The 20,425-nt window shown below is 40.1% G+C and overlaps 1 protein-coding gene and 1 pseudogene across 1 annotated transcript; both read right to left on the minus strand.

Annotated features, from left to right (window-relative positions):
• Nucleotides 1-3,264: 3,264 nt before the first annotated feature.
• Nucleotides 3,265-3,822, minus strand: LOC119368442 (putative cysteine proteinase inhibitor 7). The gene has a single exon (XM_037633704.1). It carries the CDS (start codon nt 3,738-3,740, stop codon nt 3,354-3,356), a length of 387 nt encoding a protein of 128 aa, XP_037489601.1. The 5' UTR covers nt 3,741-3,822; the 3' UTR covers nt 3,265-3,353.
• A 1,483-nt stretch (nt 3,823-5,305) lies between these two features.
• LOC119361230 lies at nt 5,306-13,556 on the minus strand (annotated as a pseudogene).
• Between the last annotated feature and the right edge of the window lie 6,869 nt (nt 13,557-20,425).

Below are 20,425 nucleotides of genomic sequence, written 5' to 3' on the forward strand. Positions count from 1 at the left end.
GTGGAAATGGGACTGAAACTGAACATCACGCGGTGGTCATGTGCACAAAAAGCAGAGCATTGAGGGAATCCATGAGGAAGGTATGGAATCTTCCTAATGAAAACAGATTTTGGTACACAGGTGAGAACTGGCTACAAACTGTGCTACATACAGAAAATGAGGAAATGCGCGCCAAAATCCTGTTGTTGTTCTGGAGGTGCTGGCATATGAGAGAAGACTGTATCCGAAATAATGGCAGGGAATCAATCTGTGGCTCAGTACAGTTCCTGAAGCAGTATGAGGAGGAGTTGAAAAATGCAGAGATGAAAGATGTTTGGTCGGGTGGAAAAGATGCATCATCAGTTCATGGTACTAGCGCCTGGGTTGATGCACTCCCTGGAAGTGCTGCTGCAGGTGCCGATGGTAAATGGATCCCGCAATTAGAGGGGTGGTAAAAGTGAACACCGACGCTGCCTTTCGAGCCGATACCGGGAAAGCGCTGCTGGAGCTGTTGGCCGAGACTACCGAGGCTCTGTCCTCATGTCTATCTGCAAGCGGCTGCCTCAATGCCACACTGCGGAAGAGGCTGAAGCCCGAGCCATTCTGGTCGGCTTGCAGGCCATATCCGGTCTGTTTAATGGTCAAGTGATCCTAGAAACAGATAACCAATGATTAACCAAATAACTGATGGCTCAAAATCCCACACGATCTCCTCAGTATGGCCTAATCATGGACATAAAACGGGCTATGGCGTCATTCTCTGGCTGCAGCATTCAGTATGCACAAAGAAACAGGAACTTCTTGGCCCATGGCCTGGCTGCTTTGACCAGGAGTTCAGGAGAGCAAGTGCTGATCGCCGACGTTCCGACTAGCCTTCGTTCCATCATGCTCTCTAAATGTATTGCCCCATTTGAGTAGGCTGCCTACTCAGTCTCAAAAAAAAACATTTGACATCGTCGCTAATCAATTTGGATTCCATATCTTTTTCGAGGTACTCCACTTCTCATGCGGAGACAGTGGCCTATTGTTAACTTGTGTCTTCAAACAATTATTGTTTAGCAAGGACATGTTAACTAGTGTTTTTTTTGGATAAAAAGAGTTTTCAAGAAATTGTGGAGAGCTTTCTAGCTTGCAGTGTCTGGCATGTTCATACTAACAGTCACGATATATGTGATGATTGTAGATCGATCACAGTTTCTTCAGTCTCATCCATTGACTATATTTATTCTGCAGCAGACAAAACCTTGTTGTATCCATCACTTTGTTGTACCCATCACTTTGCCATGAGCATTCAGCTCTGTTCTTACACATTGGAAAAACGTGTGTTGTATTGCAGAAACTGGAGTTCTCTTCTGGTGCTTGTGCTCTCAATCACCTTACTTATGTGTCTGGTTTGTGAGAGGTGAGAGGGGATGCAAAGCTGCAGGCTTTCCACATCATATTTGTCAAACTCGCCTTCGATGAGTTCTGAGAAAAAACTATATACTTTTGTTATGTATACGAAACCTTGCCACCAGTGTTCAGCTTCGGTACCTCAATGTGGTTAGGGGCGTACAAATCAAAGTCGCAATGTAATGTTGTTCGGCTCATACGAGCAACGGGGAATGACAAAGGTAATTGGTTTTTAATTCGCCGTTTCAAGAAAATTTTTGTGCAAAAACACAAAGAACCAAATGATTAGAGAGAACTGTATGAGGGCAGCTAGGGCAACTCTAGCAGATTTTGAAGCATATAGGCTTAGGTTCTAGCGACACAACGCAGATTAAGCAATGAGAATCACAATTAAAATATTGTTATTTACATTGCACAATATTCCTGCCATCCTCGAGAATGTTCAATCACCATAAGTAATACAACCGACTTGTCCTTATCACAATTAAAATTGCGCCACTTGCTGCACTCTTTCACCTTTTATTGTTATTTACATTACGTTGCAACTCCACCATCACAAACAACTACAATGTTACAAATTTTAGTACTTACAGCGAATCATTGCAATTTTTGCACTTACCAATTCCTTCTGCTCCTTGTGCGATCAATAATATACCTATAAAAAATATCTACAATTGACATCCTAGACTTGTGGGATGTCAGACTCTTTTCTTGGGTCATTGACGGGGATTGTAACACTTTTGGTAAGTTCAAAGTGGTGAGAAAACCATTTTACTTTGTGTGCTATTTTATTGTTTTCTACTAGTTTTATCACTATGGCTTCATATATTATTGATACTCTACTTGAAACTTTCCTATCAATTGGTAATAAGGTTTGTGAGGAACCTATTAAAGGAAAATCAAGATGTTTATAGAGTACCTATTAGTTATATCAAACATGTCAAAGCTAACAGCTATGTAGGAAATGAGAAAGATCACCCTGATGATCGTATTCATTCGCTTGATGAAGTATGTTCCCTCTTTAAAACTAATGGGTTATCTCGTAATGACTTGAAGAAGATATTATTCACTTGCTTAATAGAGGGTGAAACTCTCAGATGAAATCATTATCTTGAAAACATTTATGCCATGAATTGGGAATGGCTAAATGGTGAAATTTGTAAGAGATTTTATTCGCCCATAAAATTTGTATTAATAGAAATTATATATATATATATATATATATATATATATATATATATATATATATATATATATATATAATTCCGGACTTATGAGGGAGAGGGCATGGCCCAACCTTTTATGAGGGAAAAAAGTTACTAGTAATAGTTTTATCAAAGAGCTAGTAACTTTTATGCAAAGCTTCCCACTCATGTTAGTCAAATACTCCCTCCGTCTCAAAATAACTGTCGCAAGCTTAGTACAACTTTGTACTAGAGCTAGTACAAAGTTGAGACACTTATAATGGGACAGAGGGAGTACTTGATAGTTCTTTCTGAGGATGTTATAATAATAAAACTATTAAGGAAGCTTGGGATCTTCTTAATCTTATTACTTCCAACAACTAAGGGTGAGAAATGGATAAAGGTAACATAGTAGGTTAAACTATTGAGTACGAATGCATTAAGACTTTCACTGGAACTCGCGAATTTAGTGATATGAGTACTAATATGGTTTTGATTCCGAAGCACTTGTTAGTCTTTGTACGTTTTTTGCATCCATATTAACATTCTTAAGTCTAGCTGGGAGAAATATCATGAACCTTCCTAAGTTTTACAACGAAGGTAACAAATCTTCCTTCTCCTTGGAAAAGAACACAATTATATATGTGTTTGCTTTTACTTCTCATCATAATCAAGTTGTAGATGTTTGATCCTTAAAAACACATGGCAATGCGAGATGATAATTTATTATTGGACAAACAATTGAGCTAACATAATTCCAAGAACACAATTATTGTTAACAAAGTTTCCTCCTCCCGCTTAGTTCACCTTCATGAAGGAGAGAAGTTGGCGTTTCTTGGTCAACTCCTGCTCATGCAACTCTGCCTTGTATTTTCCATCTTTCCCCTCAAAGTGTGTCACATCAATGATGAGCTCATAGTTCATGCCAGACATGAGTTGTTGTCTGCCACTCACCACCTTGTTGAACTTGACCAGGCAGTTCACACGCTTGCTGAATTCCAACACCGCCCAATTGCCAAGCTCATGGATGTGTTTGTCATTTATGTTCTTGATTGGTTCCCATCCATTAGCTCCTGTCGTGTTCCACAATCGGGTTCCCATCGATTCACCACAGCCCGTGGCTGGTACACCGATGGCATACACGATCACAACAACAACAATGAGTAGGAAACTGGTTGTCCTCATGGTGTATAAACTTTGCGATGATGAAAATTTTGGTTTGCTAGTGAGGTTTTGGAGCTTGATATAACGAGTCAGTTTATGTGGGGCTCTGGTGAACTGGCAATGTGAGTGGTTCCACAACAATCGAGATGGGGGTGGTTAAACAGACATCACTACAAGAGGCAAACATTACTTGGATGCATATCCAAACATGAATTTAAAATGACATTTATTACAACATTTTACTACGTTTATCCAAACATTAATTAGATGCATATCCGATACTTAATTTAAAACAACATTTTACTGCGTACATTAATTGGACACATACCGAAACATAGGCATTTTGAATGAGATTGACCGCAAGATTTTATTGGGTGTGACGGTTAGACAAATATTCAACAATTAGTCTAATGTTGTATCTATTACTACTTTTATTTCAGTATTAATTGATATACACCCAAAAAGGCATCTAGAAGGAGACTACTCAGATTAAAAATTTAATTGGAATGGATAGTATTATCCTGGAATGTTGGAATATTTGGGTCAAAGAAATGGGAAAAATCTTAAAAAGTGTAGGCTAATATGCTCTACCGCTAGAGAAGGTGGTAGTAGCCACTTGTCAGGTAAGAGTTGTCAGTGAACCTGGACTAGGTGCTATACTACTGTTGACTATCGAGGTAGCTAGTATATACTCCGCCGCATAATGTGTGGCAGTAATCAAAAGGGTCGGATAGTAAAAAAAATCAAAACCACTTATTTAACCTCTAATGATTTATGACATCCTTGTATCGATGTTTGAGTAGTAACTTGTTCTATGACGTGAGTTAAATAGTATTACACTTCTATTCAAATATTAGTCATGTTGCATCAATTATTACCTTTCTATTCAAATATTAGTCATGATTCAAAATACACCCAAAAAGGCATCCGGAAATATACTAATTAGACACAAAAAATGGATAGTATTACCTGGGATGTTGGAATATCCAAAGAAATAAAAACATATTGAAAAATGAAGCCCCAACAATCACTGCTTGGAAATGCCTACATTAGGACCTTACTTTGCTAGGTCATCGGCTCAAGAGAAAATATACTGAGAGCTTGCATAGGTGGATCGATTACCATCTTTGATGATGGTGTCTAGAATTGATTTTCACCTTTTTTTATCATGATGATCCCTAGAACTACCATTGGGTGATTTTGTTGTACTTTGTATCTTTCATCCTCTTCCTTATTATGTATATATGATTTTTTTTAATTTATAAAGGAAGGTCATGGAACAGTTGTTCTACAATTCATGGCTTAAAATAACAGACTAACAGGTCACCTTGTTCATGCTCTAGCAAATTCAAGGGCCATATAATTTGGCAGCGAGTTGTACCTAGTTAAATTCAAGTATTAGAAATGATATACTTATAGTAGAAGTAGTAACAGGCAAATTATGTCTTGAAGACCTTATACCATGTAATCGACAACATGACTTTATTTCTCTTGTACATAACACAATACTCAACTATACAACACACATATGTAACAATATTCTGGCAATTCAAATGTATGACCAACAAATATTTCCTGACATCATGCTAAATCTCCAAGGCTTTTGAACATTTCAGCTCATATCCAAAAGGAAATAATGGATCATAGTCAGCACCTGCACTATTTGTAGGTAGTTGATCATCATATCTAAACCAAGTTATAGGCAACATGCCCACAAAATCATGGTCTCCAAAGAGGTAATCAGCAACTCCCATGCCCTCACTTCCAGGAAGCCAAGAAGCAACTAGAGCATCTACCTTCTAAACAACTCGCGGCTCAATAACCAAGGGCCTTCCAGAAATAACAATCACTAGGGTAGGGACTTTACTAGCAACATGAGTAATAAGATCAGAACCATTTAATGGAATACTAAGGTCGGTTCCATCACCCCCCAAGCTTTCTGCATAGGGAACCTCACCACTACAACAACTACATAAGAAATTTTGCCCGTTTCAATGGTAGCATCTATTGGGCATCCTTCATACATAACTTTGGTTTCCACTTCCATATATAGATTCTTGTATGGCCTCTAATATGCTTGTACCTATTTGTTTTGATAGCTTGATTAACTCCTACATCATAGTGCGGACTAAACTAGAACGTATTTTTAATAAATAAAATGAAACAATTCCGAAACAACCCCTGCACAGTATGTTCCAACGCAAACAACTTATGCTTCAATTTCTAAACAACAATTTCACATCTGTGTATGCAACATGGTACTTGAAAATGGGTCATAATTTATCCTTAACTACTAATCATCCAACCTAGAATTTCCAAAGAGAATGATTTTTATAATAGGAAACAAATGATTGTAAGTGTCACTCAAATTAAATGTGAGGTTGTGTGTAATATATTCTCCTGGAGTTAAAATTATTTGCTTACCAGGAGTAATATTTCCACTATCACCATGGCAAGCTATTGTCCACTGATGACCCACAAGCATAGGGGATCAATCGTAGTCCTTTCGATAAGTAAGAGTGTCGTCGAACCCAATGAGGAGCAGAAGGAAATGACAAGCAGTTTTCAGCAAGGTAATGTCTACAAGCACTAAAATTGTTGGTAATAAGTAGTTTGGTAGCAAGATAATTTGTAACAAGAAAGTAACGGTAATGGTAAATGAAATGCAGCAAGATAGCCCAATCCTTTTAAGGCAAAGGATAGGGCAAGACGGTCTCTAATAATAAGCAAAGCGTTCTCGAGGGCGCCTGGGAATTTCACCATATCACTTTCATCATGTTGGCTGGATTCATGTTCGCTACTTTGATAATTTGGTATGTGGGTGGATCGGTGCCTAGGTGTTGTTCTTACTTGAACAAACCTCCTACTTATAATTAACCCCCTCGCAAGCATCCGCAACTACGAGAAAAATATTAAGATAAAATCTAACCATAGCATTAAACTTTTGGATCCAAATCGGCCCCTTACGAAGTAGCGCATAAACTAGGGTTTAAGATTTTGTCACTCTAGCAACTCATCATCTAATAACTACTCTGATACATCTCCATCGTATCTACTTTTCCTAACGCTTTTCCCCTTGTTTTGGACTCTAATTTGCATGATTTTAATGAAACTAACCTGAACAAACGCTGTTTTCAGGAGAACTACCATGGTGTTGTTTTTGTGCAGAAATAAAAGTTCTCGGAATGGAATGAAACTTTGCGAGGATTTTTTATACAATAAAAGATAATTTCTGGAGCCAAGAACCACCGAAGGGGGGCACCTGGGTGGGCACAACTCACCAGGGCACGCCACCCTCTCCACAAGCGCCCAGGTGGGTTGTCCCCACCTGGTGGCCCTGCAGACCCTGAAACCGACGCTATAAAATTCTATTTTTCCAAAAAAGGGGAGAATGAATTATCGCATTTCACAAGACGGAGGCGCCACCGTCTCCTGTTCTTCATCGGGAGGCCTGATCCGGAGTCCGTTTGGGGCTCCGGAGAGGGGGATCTTTCATCTTCGTCATCACCAACCCTTCTCCATCGCCAATTCCATGATGCTCCCCGTCGGGAGTGAGTAATCCCTTCGTAGGCTCGCTGGTTAGTGAGGAGTTGGATGAGATTCATCATGTAATCGAGTTAGTTTTGTTAGGGCTTGATCCCTAGTATCCATTATGTTCTAAGATTGATGTTTCTATGACTTTGCCATGCTTAATGCTTGTCACTTTGGGCCCAGGTGCCATGTTTTCAGATCGTAATTGTCTATGTTATCACCATTATATATATGTTCTAGATCCAATCTTGCAAGTTATAGTCACCTACTACATGTTATGATCTAGCAACCCCGGAATGACAATAGTCGGGACCACTTCCGGTGATGACCGTAGTTTGAGGAGTTCATATATTCACTGTATGCTAATGCTTCGTTCCGGTTCTCTATTAAAAGGAGGCATTAATATCCCTTAATTTCCAATAGGAACCCGCTTCCACAGGAGGGTAGGACAAAAGATGGCATGCAAGTTCTTTCCATAAGCACGCATGACTATTTACGGAATACATGCCTACATTATATTTATGAACTAGAGCTAGTGCCGTATCGCCCTAGATTATGATTGTCTCATGATGAATATCATCCAACGAATCGCCGATCCAATGCCTACGATTTTCCTACATATTGTTGCTGCTAAGTTACTACTGCTATTGTTACTATTGCGCTTGCTACAAAACTACTGCTATCATTGCTACTGTTACTATTGCTGTTGCTACTACTATCAAAACTGTCATACTAATTTGCTACTGATCACTTTGCTGCAGATAATTAATCTTCAGGTGTGGTTGAATTGACAACTCAGCTGCTAATACTTGCAAATATTCTTTCGCTTCCCTTGTGTCGAATCTATAAATTTGGGTTGAATACTCTACCCTAAAAAACTGTTGCGATCCCATATACTTGTGGGTTATCATACTCCACAATACATTCCCTTAGGCCCTAATAAGGTGAAGTGTCATGTAGTCGACGTTCACATGACACCACTAAGGGAATCACAACATGCATATCATTAAAATATCGAACACATATCAAGTTCACATGATTACTTGCAACATGACTTCTCCCGTGACTTTAAGAACAAAAGTAACTACTCACAAATGATAATCATGTTCAAGATTAGAGGGATATTAAATAGCAGAATGGATCTGAACATATAATCTTCCACCAAATAAACCATATAGTAATCAACTACAAGATGTAATCAACACTACTAGCCACCCACAAGCACCAATCTAAGGTTCTGGTACAAAGATTGAACACAAGAGATGAACTAGGGTTTGAGAGGAGATGGTGTTGTTGAAGATGTTGATGGAGATGGCCCTCCCAAATATGGGAGAGTTGTTGGTGATGACGATAGCGATGATTTCCTCCTCCGGGAGGGAAGTTCCCTTCGCGGAATCGCTCCGCCGGAGGGCAAAAGTGCTCCTGCCCAAGTTTCGCCTTGAGATGGCGGCGCTTCGTCCCGAAAGTCCTCCTTTGATTTTTTTTCTAGGTCAAAACGACTTTTATACCAGAAAATGGGCACCAAAGGTGGGCCGAGGGGGCACAAGCCACCAGGACGCGCCTTGATAAGTCTCCAACGTATCTATAATTTATGAAGTATTCATGCTGTTATATTATCATTCTTGGATGTTTTATAATCATTTATAGCAACTTTATATCATTTTTTGGGACTAACCTATTGATATAGTGCCCAGTGCCGGTTGCTGTTTTTTGCTTGTTTTTTCCATCGCAGAAAATCAATACCAAACGGAGTCCAAACACAGCGAAACTTTTTCGAGATTTTTTTGGACCAGAAGACATCCAATGGGCTAAAGAAGTGCCAGAGGGGAGCCCCGAGGGGGGCACAACCCACCATGGCGCGCCCTAGGTGGGTTGTGCCCACCTCGGTGGCCTCCCACACCGCCTCTTCGCCCTATAAATCGTCCAATATTCCAAAAACCCTTGGGGTAACCCTAGATCGGAAGTTCCGCCACCACAAGCCTCTGTGTCCATGAAAACCAATCTAGACCCTGTTCCGGCACCCTGCCGGAGGGGAAAATCATCACCGGTGGCCATCTTCATCATCTCGGCGGCCACCATGATGAGGAGGGAGTAGTCTACCCTCGGGGTTGAGGGTTTTTACCAGTAGCTATGTGTTTAATCTCTCTCTCTCTCTCTCTCTCTCTCTCTCTCTCTCTCTCGTGTTTTTGAGATGGCACGATCTTGATGTATCGCGGGCTTTGTTAATATAGTTGGATCATATGGTGTTTCCCCCTCTCTATCTTGTTATGAATTGAGTTTTCCCTTTGAGATTTTGTTTTATCGGATTGAATACTTTTATGAATTTGAGAACACTTGATGTATGTCTTGCATATGAATACCCGTGGTGACAATGGGGTATTATATCAATTCACTTGAGATATGTTTTGGCACTCAAATCGCGGATTCCCTAGGTGACATTGGGGTAATCTATGCATATGGGTTGATGCACGTTCTTGTCTTTTGTTTCTCGGTAGAAATCTTGGGCACTCTTTGAGGTTCTTTGTGTTTGATTGATTATTATGAATCTGAATTTGCTTTGGTGTTATTTTAGTATGAACTCTTGATAGATCGGTCGAAAAGAATAACTTAGTGTTATTTTAGTACGAACTCTTGATAGATCCATCGGAAAGAATAACTTGGTGTTATTTTAGTACGAACTCTTGGATATATCGATCGGAAAGAATATCTACAAACAATTTCTTCTTATATTCTCCGCTAGATACGAACTTTGGAGTGATTCTTCATCGCATGTTGAGGGATGGTTATATGATCCAATTAGATTAGCATTGTTGAGAGATTGCACTAGCGAAAGTACGGACCCTAGGCCTCATTTTCAAGCATTGCAATACTGTTTGTGCTCAGTTTTATCAATTGCTACCTTGCTGTTATTTATTGTTCTTACTATAAAAACCAATATCTACTATCCATATTACACTTGTATCGCCATCTCTTCACCGAACTAGTGCACCTATATAAATTACCATTGTATTTGGTGTGTTGAGGATACAAGAGACTTTTTTATTATTTGGTTGCAGGGTTGTTTGAGAGAGACCATCTTCATCCTACACCTCCCATGGATTGATCTTAAGTCACCCACTTGAGGGAAAAGTGCTACTGTGCTACAAAATTATGTGCTTGGAGGCCCAACACGAGTCTACAAGAATAAAGTTGCGTACTAGACATCACGCATGCGCTCCATGGCGCGCCCAGGTGGGTTGTGCCCACCTGGTGGGTCCCCTCTGATAGTTATTTGCTCCAATATTCTTTTATATATTTCAAAACAATTCTCTATAAATTTTCAGCTCATTTGGAGATGTGCGGAATAGGTGACTCTGATGTAGCTTTTCCAGGTCCAGAATTCCATCTGCCGGAATTCTCCCTCTTTGTGTAAACCTTGCATATTATGAGATAACATGCATTAGAATTACTCCATAAAGCATTATTATGCATAAAAACATTATAAATAACAATAGGAAAACATGATGTAAAATGGACGTATCAACTCTCTCAAGTTTATACCTTGCTTTTACTCAAGAGAAACCCGATATCGAAAAACATGTCCACATGCTTAGAGAGAGAGAGAGAGGTGTCAATAAAAACAAAATGCGTTTGATTAGCTTAACTTTTGTTGCTAATCTAAATAGCCGATACACAATTATCGCTCTAAGAAATAAAATGGCCAATATATACTTATCGTCAAAAGCACGTACAAAATGGCCGATGCAGTGTTGACATCGTGCTTAGAAAAAACTCCGTGTAAGTTATTTTTCGGCATACAAGTTTTGCCGAAAAACTGGGGGGTATGTGTTGACACCAGATTTTGGTATGGTCAACAGCTTAATTAAAGTGGCTTCAAATGAAGAAGTGATGTACATGAAAAAGTTTCGTATTGTCAAGGTGAACATCTTTGAAGTTTGGGTCATCACCATCCGATCCCATCTCGAGGGCCGAACTATGCTCAAAGCACTGAGATTTTATATCCAGAGCATGGTTCGGCCGATTACGCCTCAAGGGAAGCCTCAAACGAGAAAACTTTCTACATGAATTGTCTTCGTCTCGTCGAAATAATTGATTTTGATATAAAAATCATCTTAATCCAAGTTCCTATACAAAAGTTATAGCCATCAGAGTGCGGCTCTACCACGACTCCACGAGGCAAAATATGGCGCGAGGGAGCACACAAATGCCTCATTAATGTCTGATGGGTCGCGCAAGCTGTTCGGCCCTCAAGACGGCTCTGAATCGAACAACGTTCAACACAAAAGTTGTTCGTCTCGTTGAAATGGACAAATTTTCTTTTGGGCTCATCTTCATCCGAGGTTGTTTGTGGCCTGTAGGATCTAAAAACCGAGTTGTTGTTCTAGACTTACCTAAATCCGAATTCGGTTAATTTTGGAAAGATTTGGAAGTGATTTGCAATCCTTTTTTTGTACAGGATGTCCAGCTGTCTCATAAATTGATGAGAGGTGATGCCGATTGAACAACGCACAATCGATCAATTCACCTACCTCTTTTTAACTTTACTTTAATCTTTTCCCTTTGTTCTTCTTCTTCCTCGTTCTTTATTCATTCTGCTTGTTGCAGGGCGGCGAACCTCGAGGCCCTAGGGGCGGTCAGGCCGACCTAGTGCAGCTCATAGACGATGCGCGCCCTGACGGGGTCCCTCGCGGGCGTGTGGGTTTTGGATCTACAAAAGCGCCCGTCGGATTGCTTGTGTACCGCGCTTCCGGTCGGGTCTCCTTCAACATGAGCTGCGGTGCACCATCTTCGGTGTTGAAGGTACACGGTGACGTGTTCATGTGTCAACACGAAGGTTTGAGCTTGACTCACTGCGACGTAGGGGGCAAAGGTCCAGTGCATGCCGGTGGCATGAACCTCGAGCGTTGTTGCCTCGCCGACCTTTTGCACGAGAGCTCCTATACGCCGCCCGTGAGCGTCCGAGCGACGCGGCTTCGTTGAAGCGAAGCGCAAACGGGCCGGCCCAATAAGCACGCGTCGAGCAAAAATTCGAAATTGAGGCGCACAAGTTGGGATCGAACTGCGGACCTCATTCTGGATCCAAGGGAGCCAACCAGCCGTGCTAGCTACCTACAACGATAAAATTGCAGTGCTTGCCTCAAAGTATAAAAGGCAGCGGCAAATCATGTTATTTTTTAAAATAAAATATTTTTATAATATGCGTTGAACAAACTTTAAAATATAGAGAACTTTTTTAAAACAAACACTTGAAAATTTTAAAATACACAACTGAACATTTTGTAGTATACGTTGAACAAATTTTTTATATATGATGAACAAATTTTAAATACGCAATGAACTTTTTTAATATATGTTGAACAATTTCATAATATACTATGAACATTTTTGTAACACACGATGAACAATTTTAGAATGCAAGATGCACTATTTCATAATATACGATGAACATTTTCCTAATATCATGAAGATTTTTGTAACATGCAGTGAACTTTTTATATAATGCGCAATAAAGAGAAGAAAATAGCAAGAGAAAATAAAAAGGAAACATAAAAGAAAAAAGGAACCAAAAAAGAAAAATAAAAAACAGGAAGAAAACAACTGAAAACCAGGCAAAACAGCGAAAACACTGGAAGAAAAATCGTAGAAGAAAAACGAAAAAAACCCCGCAAGAAATAGAGAAGGAAGCGGCAGCAACGCATCGAACAGTAAACGCTAATCCCGTACATGGGCCGGCCTAACCGATGGCTCCCTGAGCGAAAGCAGAACATTCTGACGCTAACCAGCGTCAAATAAGGTTTGCCCTTTCGCACAAGCTCCGGGTCCCTGCAGGAAATGAATGGAGCATGTATGTAGGGCGTGGTCAACATAGTAAACGTACAAAAAGCTACTATATTGCTCAACGTGGTCGATCGGTATGTAATGTGCCTGGAGGCTCCGAGGCCGACGTTGTCGGAGAAAATGGTGGCGCCAATGACATTGTTGTTGCCGTGGACGGCATCGATGCCGTAGATGATGGGGACGCCGAGGCGGGACGAGAGGGCGAGGCGCTGCATGCCGTCGACCATACCAACCCAGTCGGACAGGGATGCGCGTTCCCAGGGCGGACTGCCGCCGCCGTTGAGGAGGCTGCCGACGCCGAGCTCCGTGAGGGCGCGGGGCGACGCCACAGAGAGCTCGATCTGGGCCATCGCATGCCTTCTCCTGCAGCGTCATGCAGACCGGCAGGTCGTGCACGCGCGCCTCCACCGGCGCCGACGCGTCCTTGTACAGCGGACGCTCTTTGTATAGGCCTTGCGTTGCCGCCATGCCGGCCGGTGACGGTGAGCACAAGTCAGAGTATTGCTTTTGTTCCGGCCACCTAGGAATTTCTACAAAAATGTTCACAATATTCAAAAAATGTTCGAGAAGAGCAAGTGGTCGTGCCGGAGTGGCTATCGGGCATGACTAGAAACCATGTGGGCTTTGCCCGCACAGGTACGGATCTTGCCGACCATGCCCTTTTTTCTTCTAAAAAATGTTCGAGAATTTAGAAAAATGTTCCAAAATTATAAAAAAATGTTTACGAAATTCAAATATTTTTGTTGTTTTCAAGAAGTAATAAGTAACTCAAAAAATGTTTGTCTAGAAGAAAAAAGTTCATGAATTTCAAAATTTGTTCTCAAATTTCAAAAAATGGTTACGTGTTCCAAAAAATATACGCAATTTAAATAAATATTCGTGAATTTGAAAAATGTTCATGATTTTTAAAAATATCATTAATTAAAAAATGTTCATGTTTTCAAAAAACAATCATGATTTAAAAAAATATTGATGATTTTAAAAATGTTCATGAATTTGCGAAGAAGTTCACTTGTTCCAAAAATGTTAGATATTTTTTATAAAATGTTCTGCAATTAAACCAAAATTCACGAATTTGTAAAAAAAAATCTTCACAGATTTGAAAATATTCCTGATTTTGAAAAATGTTCAGGAGTGCAAATAATGTTTTCAATCTGAGAAAATATGTTCGCAAATTTGAAAGACGTACAAAAAAGAAAAAGAAAACGAAGAAATAAAGAAAGAATGAAAAAAAAGAGAAAAACGAAAGCAGAGCAGTCACGAACAATGAAAAAAAGAAGGAAAAGGACAAAGAAATTAAAAAAACCGGAAGAAAAAACGAGAAAACCGTTTCTTGGAAGATTCTAGAACCTTCACCAAACCTCGGGCCAGCTGGCTTTTTGGCAACCTACGCGTCAAATAGGAGTGGCCTTGAATTTGTTTTGAGAAAAAGATGTAAATTCACTTTTGTTTGGGCGACGCGGCAAACCATGGGCCCGAAATCAATTCAGCTCGCCTCCAATCCGAGCTCGATTGATTTCGACTCCCACTCGTCGTCATCGACCGGAGCCGAAATAGAACGGAATTAAAAGCTTCGGCCTTTATAATGCCCAGACAACATCTGTTCCAGCGTCCCCCAAATTGGAAGCTAGGTTTCCTCGATCAAATTCTCCCCAATTTTGGCGGCGAGGTCGGTTAGTCGAGGCGAACCGCGGGAGATCGACGGCCGGCGAGGAAGTAGCGGCGCACCACCAGACGCATGGCGGCTAAGGCAGCTGTGACCGCCGGCGATGTGTGTGTGCTGAAGCGGTGCCAGCAGCATGGCGGTCAAGATCTGAAGGAGAAGAAGGGAACCAAAAGGAAAGCAGAGGAGGCACCAGAAGGCGACGAATCTCCACTGGAGGTCTGCTCCATCAGAAGGAAAACAGCCGGGATCGACTGCTCTGAGTTGGGGCAGGGAGCCACACCGGCGACGGCGGCGGCAGCCAGGCGCGAGGAGGCTCCGGAGAGAAAGATGACGAGGCTGCCGCAGGAGGAGGTGGATTCCATCCTAACCAAGGAGATGGATGACGACTCTCTCCCTCCCGAGTACAAGGCCCTGAAGCGCCACAACCCTGCCCTGATTCCTTCGCCGGAAGAGGAGATGGACGAGGACGTGGTGAGCTTCTACAACGTCGTGCGCTTTTTCTACGAGATTGGAGAGGATTTCAGGGAATTCCAGGCCTGGGTCCGCACCGAGTACGCCAAGAATGGCTACGTCGAGGTGGATGATGAGTACCTGCGCCATCAACAGGAGATGGAAGCAATGAACGAAGCAGCACGCAAGGAGGCACTCAAAGCCTTCGATTTTTCAGACTTGCTCGACTTCTGATTTGGTGCAGCATCAGCCTGTGATGATTGTAGATGGAGTTCATTTTCTCCAGTATTATCATCCAACGACTGTATTATGCAACCAATGTAATAAGAACTCACTTTGTCGAGTATTCGATTCTCTTCTTACAAATCAGAAGGCAAAAGGGTGAGATTGTTTCAAATTCAGGAGTTAAGTAGAAACTGAAGCGTATCATGTTAAAAGGAAGGCTAATGACACCGTATTATGCGGCCAAATTAGCTTCTCCGGCTAATGTTGTAAAGACCTGGATGTATCAGGTTCCTGAACCTTTGTATGACTGTGTTCAGCTTGACACTCATGCCGACAAGAGTAATACTGATTGCTAATTCTTAAATAAAATAAACACAAACATTGAAATAAATATTAGTTCTTTTAGAGATCAAGAGCAATTGTGAATGTAGTGAAAATAAACTGTTAAGAAGGAGATCAGCAAAGAAGGTAATGGCAAAATTACTGAATCATAGGAGTTGTCAGTAGTTTTGCCTTTATACTCCATATTAATCCGTTATTTTGGGTAATTAACTAAACTCCCGTAACTTTACTAAATCATCATAGAAGTTGTCTTTGCCAACCCGAGTATTGCTTTACAACAATTCGATGGCCTGTGTATTTGTGTAGCGTTCTGCAGATTCATACGGCTCTGAATGCTCTTCTGTAACTGATGACTCAAAATAATTGTACATTGAAACTGAAGCCTTTGGAAACTGAAACAGAAACCTTACGTGAGAGCAGGCAGAGGCGCGGAGTCAACGGTTATGCTCTTGGACAATATTCTGCAGGTTAAACAACATTCATTAAGCACCCTTGTTTGGTGGTATTTTCTCTGTAGCATCCCACTGTATCTTCAGTAAGCCTGTCCAATTTCAGGAGCTTGTGGGGGACCATATTCTGCATTAATATTGGATTTACATGCAGCAGGGATGAGGGATTTGTCAGATAGTTATTACTTTATCATGCTTACTTGGAGCACTAAAATTCGTTCAGTGTAAGCAAACTTGTGTTGAAAACCTCAGCTCTTTCTTTTGTACGTAAAATACAAGGGTGTGCCATATATTGTACTCTCCTACCTCCATCTCTCTCAGGATTTACATCTTTACCCATGATACTAGAATGCTCTCTGTTCTGTCTGCCTTCATCAGTTCTCTAGCATGATGTTAGGTTTTGCTGCTAACATTTGACATCGCCGCTAATCAATTTGGATTCCATATCTTTTTCAAGGTACTCCACTTCTCATGCGGAGACAGTGGCCTATTGTTAACTTGTGTTGACTAGTGTTTTTTCAAACAATTATTGTTTAGCCAGGACATGTTGACTAGTGTTTTTTTCTATGGATAAAAAGAGTTTTCAAGAAATTGTGGAGAGCTTTCTAGCTTGCAGTGTCTGGCTTGTTCATACTAACAGTCATGATATATGTGATGATTGTAGATCGATCACAGTATCTTCAGTCTCATCCATTGACTATTTATTACTGCAGCAAACAAAACCTATCCATCACTTTGCTGTATCCATCAGTTTGCCATGAGCATTCAGCTCTGTTCTTACACATTGGAAAAACGTGTGTTGTATTGCAGAAACTAGAGTTCTCTTGTGGTGCTTGTGCTCTCAATCACCTCATTTATGTGTCTGGTTTGTGAGAGGTAAGAGGGGATGCAAAGCTGCAGGCTTTCCACATCCTATTTTTCAAACTCGCCTTCGATGAGTTCTGAGAAAAAAACTATATACTTTTGTTATGTATACGAAACCTTGCCACCAATGTTCAGCTTCGGTACCTCAATGTGGTTAGGGGCGTACAAATCAAAGTCGCAATGTAATGTCGTTCGGCTCATACGAGCAAAGGGGAACGACAAAGGTACTTGGCTTTTAATTTGCCATTTCAAGAAAATGTTTGTGCAAAAACACAAAGAACCAAATGATTAGAGAGAACTGTATGAGGGCAGCTAGGGCAACTCTAGCAGATTTTGGAGCATATAGGCTTTAGGTTCTATCGACACAACGCAGACTAAGCAATGAGAATCACAATTAAAATATTGTTATTTACATTGCACAATATTCCTACCATCCTCGAGAATGTTCGATCACATAAGTAAGACAACCGACTTGTCCTTATCACAATTAAAATTGCGCCACTTACTGCACTCTTTCACCTTTTATTGGTATTTACATTACGTTGCAACTCCACCATCACAAACAACTACAATGTTACAAATTTTAGTACTTACAGCGAATCATTGCTATTTTTGCACTTACCAATTCCTTCTGCTCGTTGTGCGATCAATACTTTACCTATAAAAAATATCTACAATTGACATCCTAGACTTGGAGGATGTCAGACTCTTTTCTTGGGCCGTTGATGGGGATTGTAACACTTTTGGTAAGTTCAAAGTGGTAAGGAAACCATTTTACTCTGTGTGCTATTTTATTGTTTTCTACTAGTTTTATCACTATGGCTTCATATATTATTGATACTCTACTTGAAACTTTCCTATCAATTGGTAATAAGGTTTGTGAGGAACCTACTAAAGGAAAAACAAGATGTTTATAGAGTACCTATTGGTTATATCAAACATGTCAAAGCTAACAACTATGCAGGAAATGAGAAAGATTACCCTGATGATCATATTCATTCGCTTGATGAAATATGTTCCCTCTTTAAAACTAATGGGTTATCTCGTAATGACTTGAAGAAAATATTATTCACTTGCTTAATAGAGGGTGAAACTCTTAGATGAAATCATTATCTTGAAAACATTTATGCCATGAATTGGGAACGGCTAAGTGGTGAAATTTGTAAGAGATTTTATTCGCTCCATAAAATTTGTATTGATAGAAATTATATATATATAATTCCCGCCTTATGCGGGAGAGGGCATGTCCCAACCTTTTATGAGGGAAAAAAGTTACTAGTAATAGTTTTATCAAAGAGCTAGTAACTTTTATGCAAAGCTTCCCACTCATGATAGACAAATACTTGATAGTTCTTTCTGAGGGTGTTTTAATAATAAAACTATCGAGGAAGCTTGGGATCTTCTTAATCTTATTACTTCCAACAACTAAGGGTGATAAATGGATAAAGGTAACATAGTAGGTAAAACTATTGAGTACGAATGCATTAAGACTTTCACTGGAACTCGCGATTTTAGTGATATGAGTACTAATATGATTTTGATTCTGAAGCACTTGTTAGTCTTTGTAAGTTTTTTGCATCCATATTAATATTCTCAAGTCTAGCTGGGAGAAATATCACGAACCTTCCCGAGTTTTACAACGAAGGTAACAAATCTTCCTTCTCCTAGGAAAAGAACACAATTATGTGTTTGCTTTTACTTCTCTCATCATAATCAAGTTGTAGATGTTTGATCCTTAAAAACACATGGCAATGCGAGATGATAATTTATTATTGGACAAACAATTGAGCTAACATAATTCCAAGAACACAATTATTGTTAACAAAGTTTCCTCCTCCCGCTTAGTTCACCATCATGAAGGAGAGAAGTTGGCGTTTCTTGGTCAACTCCTGCTCGTGCAACTCTGCCTTGTATTTTCTATCTTTCCCCTCAAAGTGTGTCACATCAATGATGAGCTCGTAGTTCATGCCAGACATGAGTTGTTGTCTGCCACTCACCACCTTGTTGAACTTGAGCAGGCAGTTCACATGCTTGCTGAATTCCAACACCGCCCAATCGCCAAGCTCCTGGATGTGTTTGTCATTTATGTTCTTGATTGGTTCCCATCCATTAGCTCATGTCGTGTTCCACAATTGGGTTCCCATCGAATCACCACAGCCCGTGGCTGGTACACCGATGGCATACACGGTCACAACAACAATGATGAGTAGGAAAATGGTTGTCCTCATGGCGTATAAACTTTGTGATGATGAAAAATTTGGTTTGTTAGTGAGGCTTTGGAGCTTGAGATAACGAGTCAGATTATGTGGGGCTCTGGCGAATTGGCAATGTGAGTGGTTCCACAACAATCAAGATGGGGGTGGTTAAATAGACATCACTACAGGAGGCAAACATTAATTGGATGCATATCCATACATGAATTTAAAACGACATTTATGACAACATTTTACTACGTTTATCCAAACATTAATTAGATGTATATCCGAACATGAATTTAAAGCAACATTTTATTGCGAACATTAATTGGACACATACTGAAATATAGGCATTTTGAATGAGATTGACTACAAGATTTTATTGGGTGCGACAGTTACACAAATATTCAACAATTAGTCTAATGTTGTATCTATTACTGCTTTTATTTCAATATTAATTGATATACACCCAAAAAGGCATCTAGAAGGAGACTAATCAGATCAAAAATTTAATTGGAATGGATAATATTATCCTGGAATGTTGGAATATTTGGGTCAAAGAAATAGGAAAAATCTTAAAAAGTGAAGTAGCCCAATATGATCTACCGCTAGAGAAGGTGGTAGTAGCCACTTGTCATGTAAGAGTTGTCAGTGAACCTGGACTAGGTGCTATACCACTGTTGACTATGGAGGTAGCTAGTATATACTCCGCCGCCATAATGTTGGCAGTAATCAAAAGGGTCGGATAGTAAAAAAATCAAAACCACTGGTTTAACCTCTAATGATTTATCACATCCTTCTTTCGATGTTTGGGTAGTAACTTGTTCTATGACATGAGTTAAATAGTATTACACTTCTATTCAAATGTTAGTCATGTTGCATCAATTATTACCTTTCTATTCAAATATTAGTCATGATTCAAAATACACCCAAAAAGGCATCTAGAAATATACTAATTAGATACAAAAAATGGATAGTATTACCTGGGATGTTGGAATATTCAAAGAAATAAAAACATATTGAAAAATGAAGCCCCAACAATCACTGCTTGGAAATTCCTCCATTAGGACCTTACTTTGCTAGGTTATGGAATCAAGAGCAAATATACTGAGAGCTTGCATAGGTGGATCGATTACCAGCTTTGAT

The sequence above is a fragment of the Triticum dicoccoides genome, chromosome 2B, assembly GCF_002162155.2.
Source record: "Triticum dicoccoides isolate Atlit2015 ecotype Zavitan chromosome 2B, WEW_v2.0, whole genome shotgun sequence".
Taxonomy (NCBI): Eukaryota; Viridiplantae; Streptophyta; class Magnoliopsida; order Poales; family Poaceae; genus Triticum; species Triticum dicoccoides.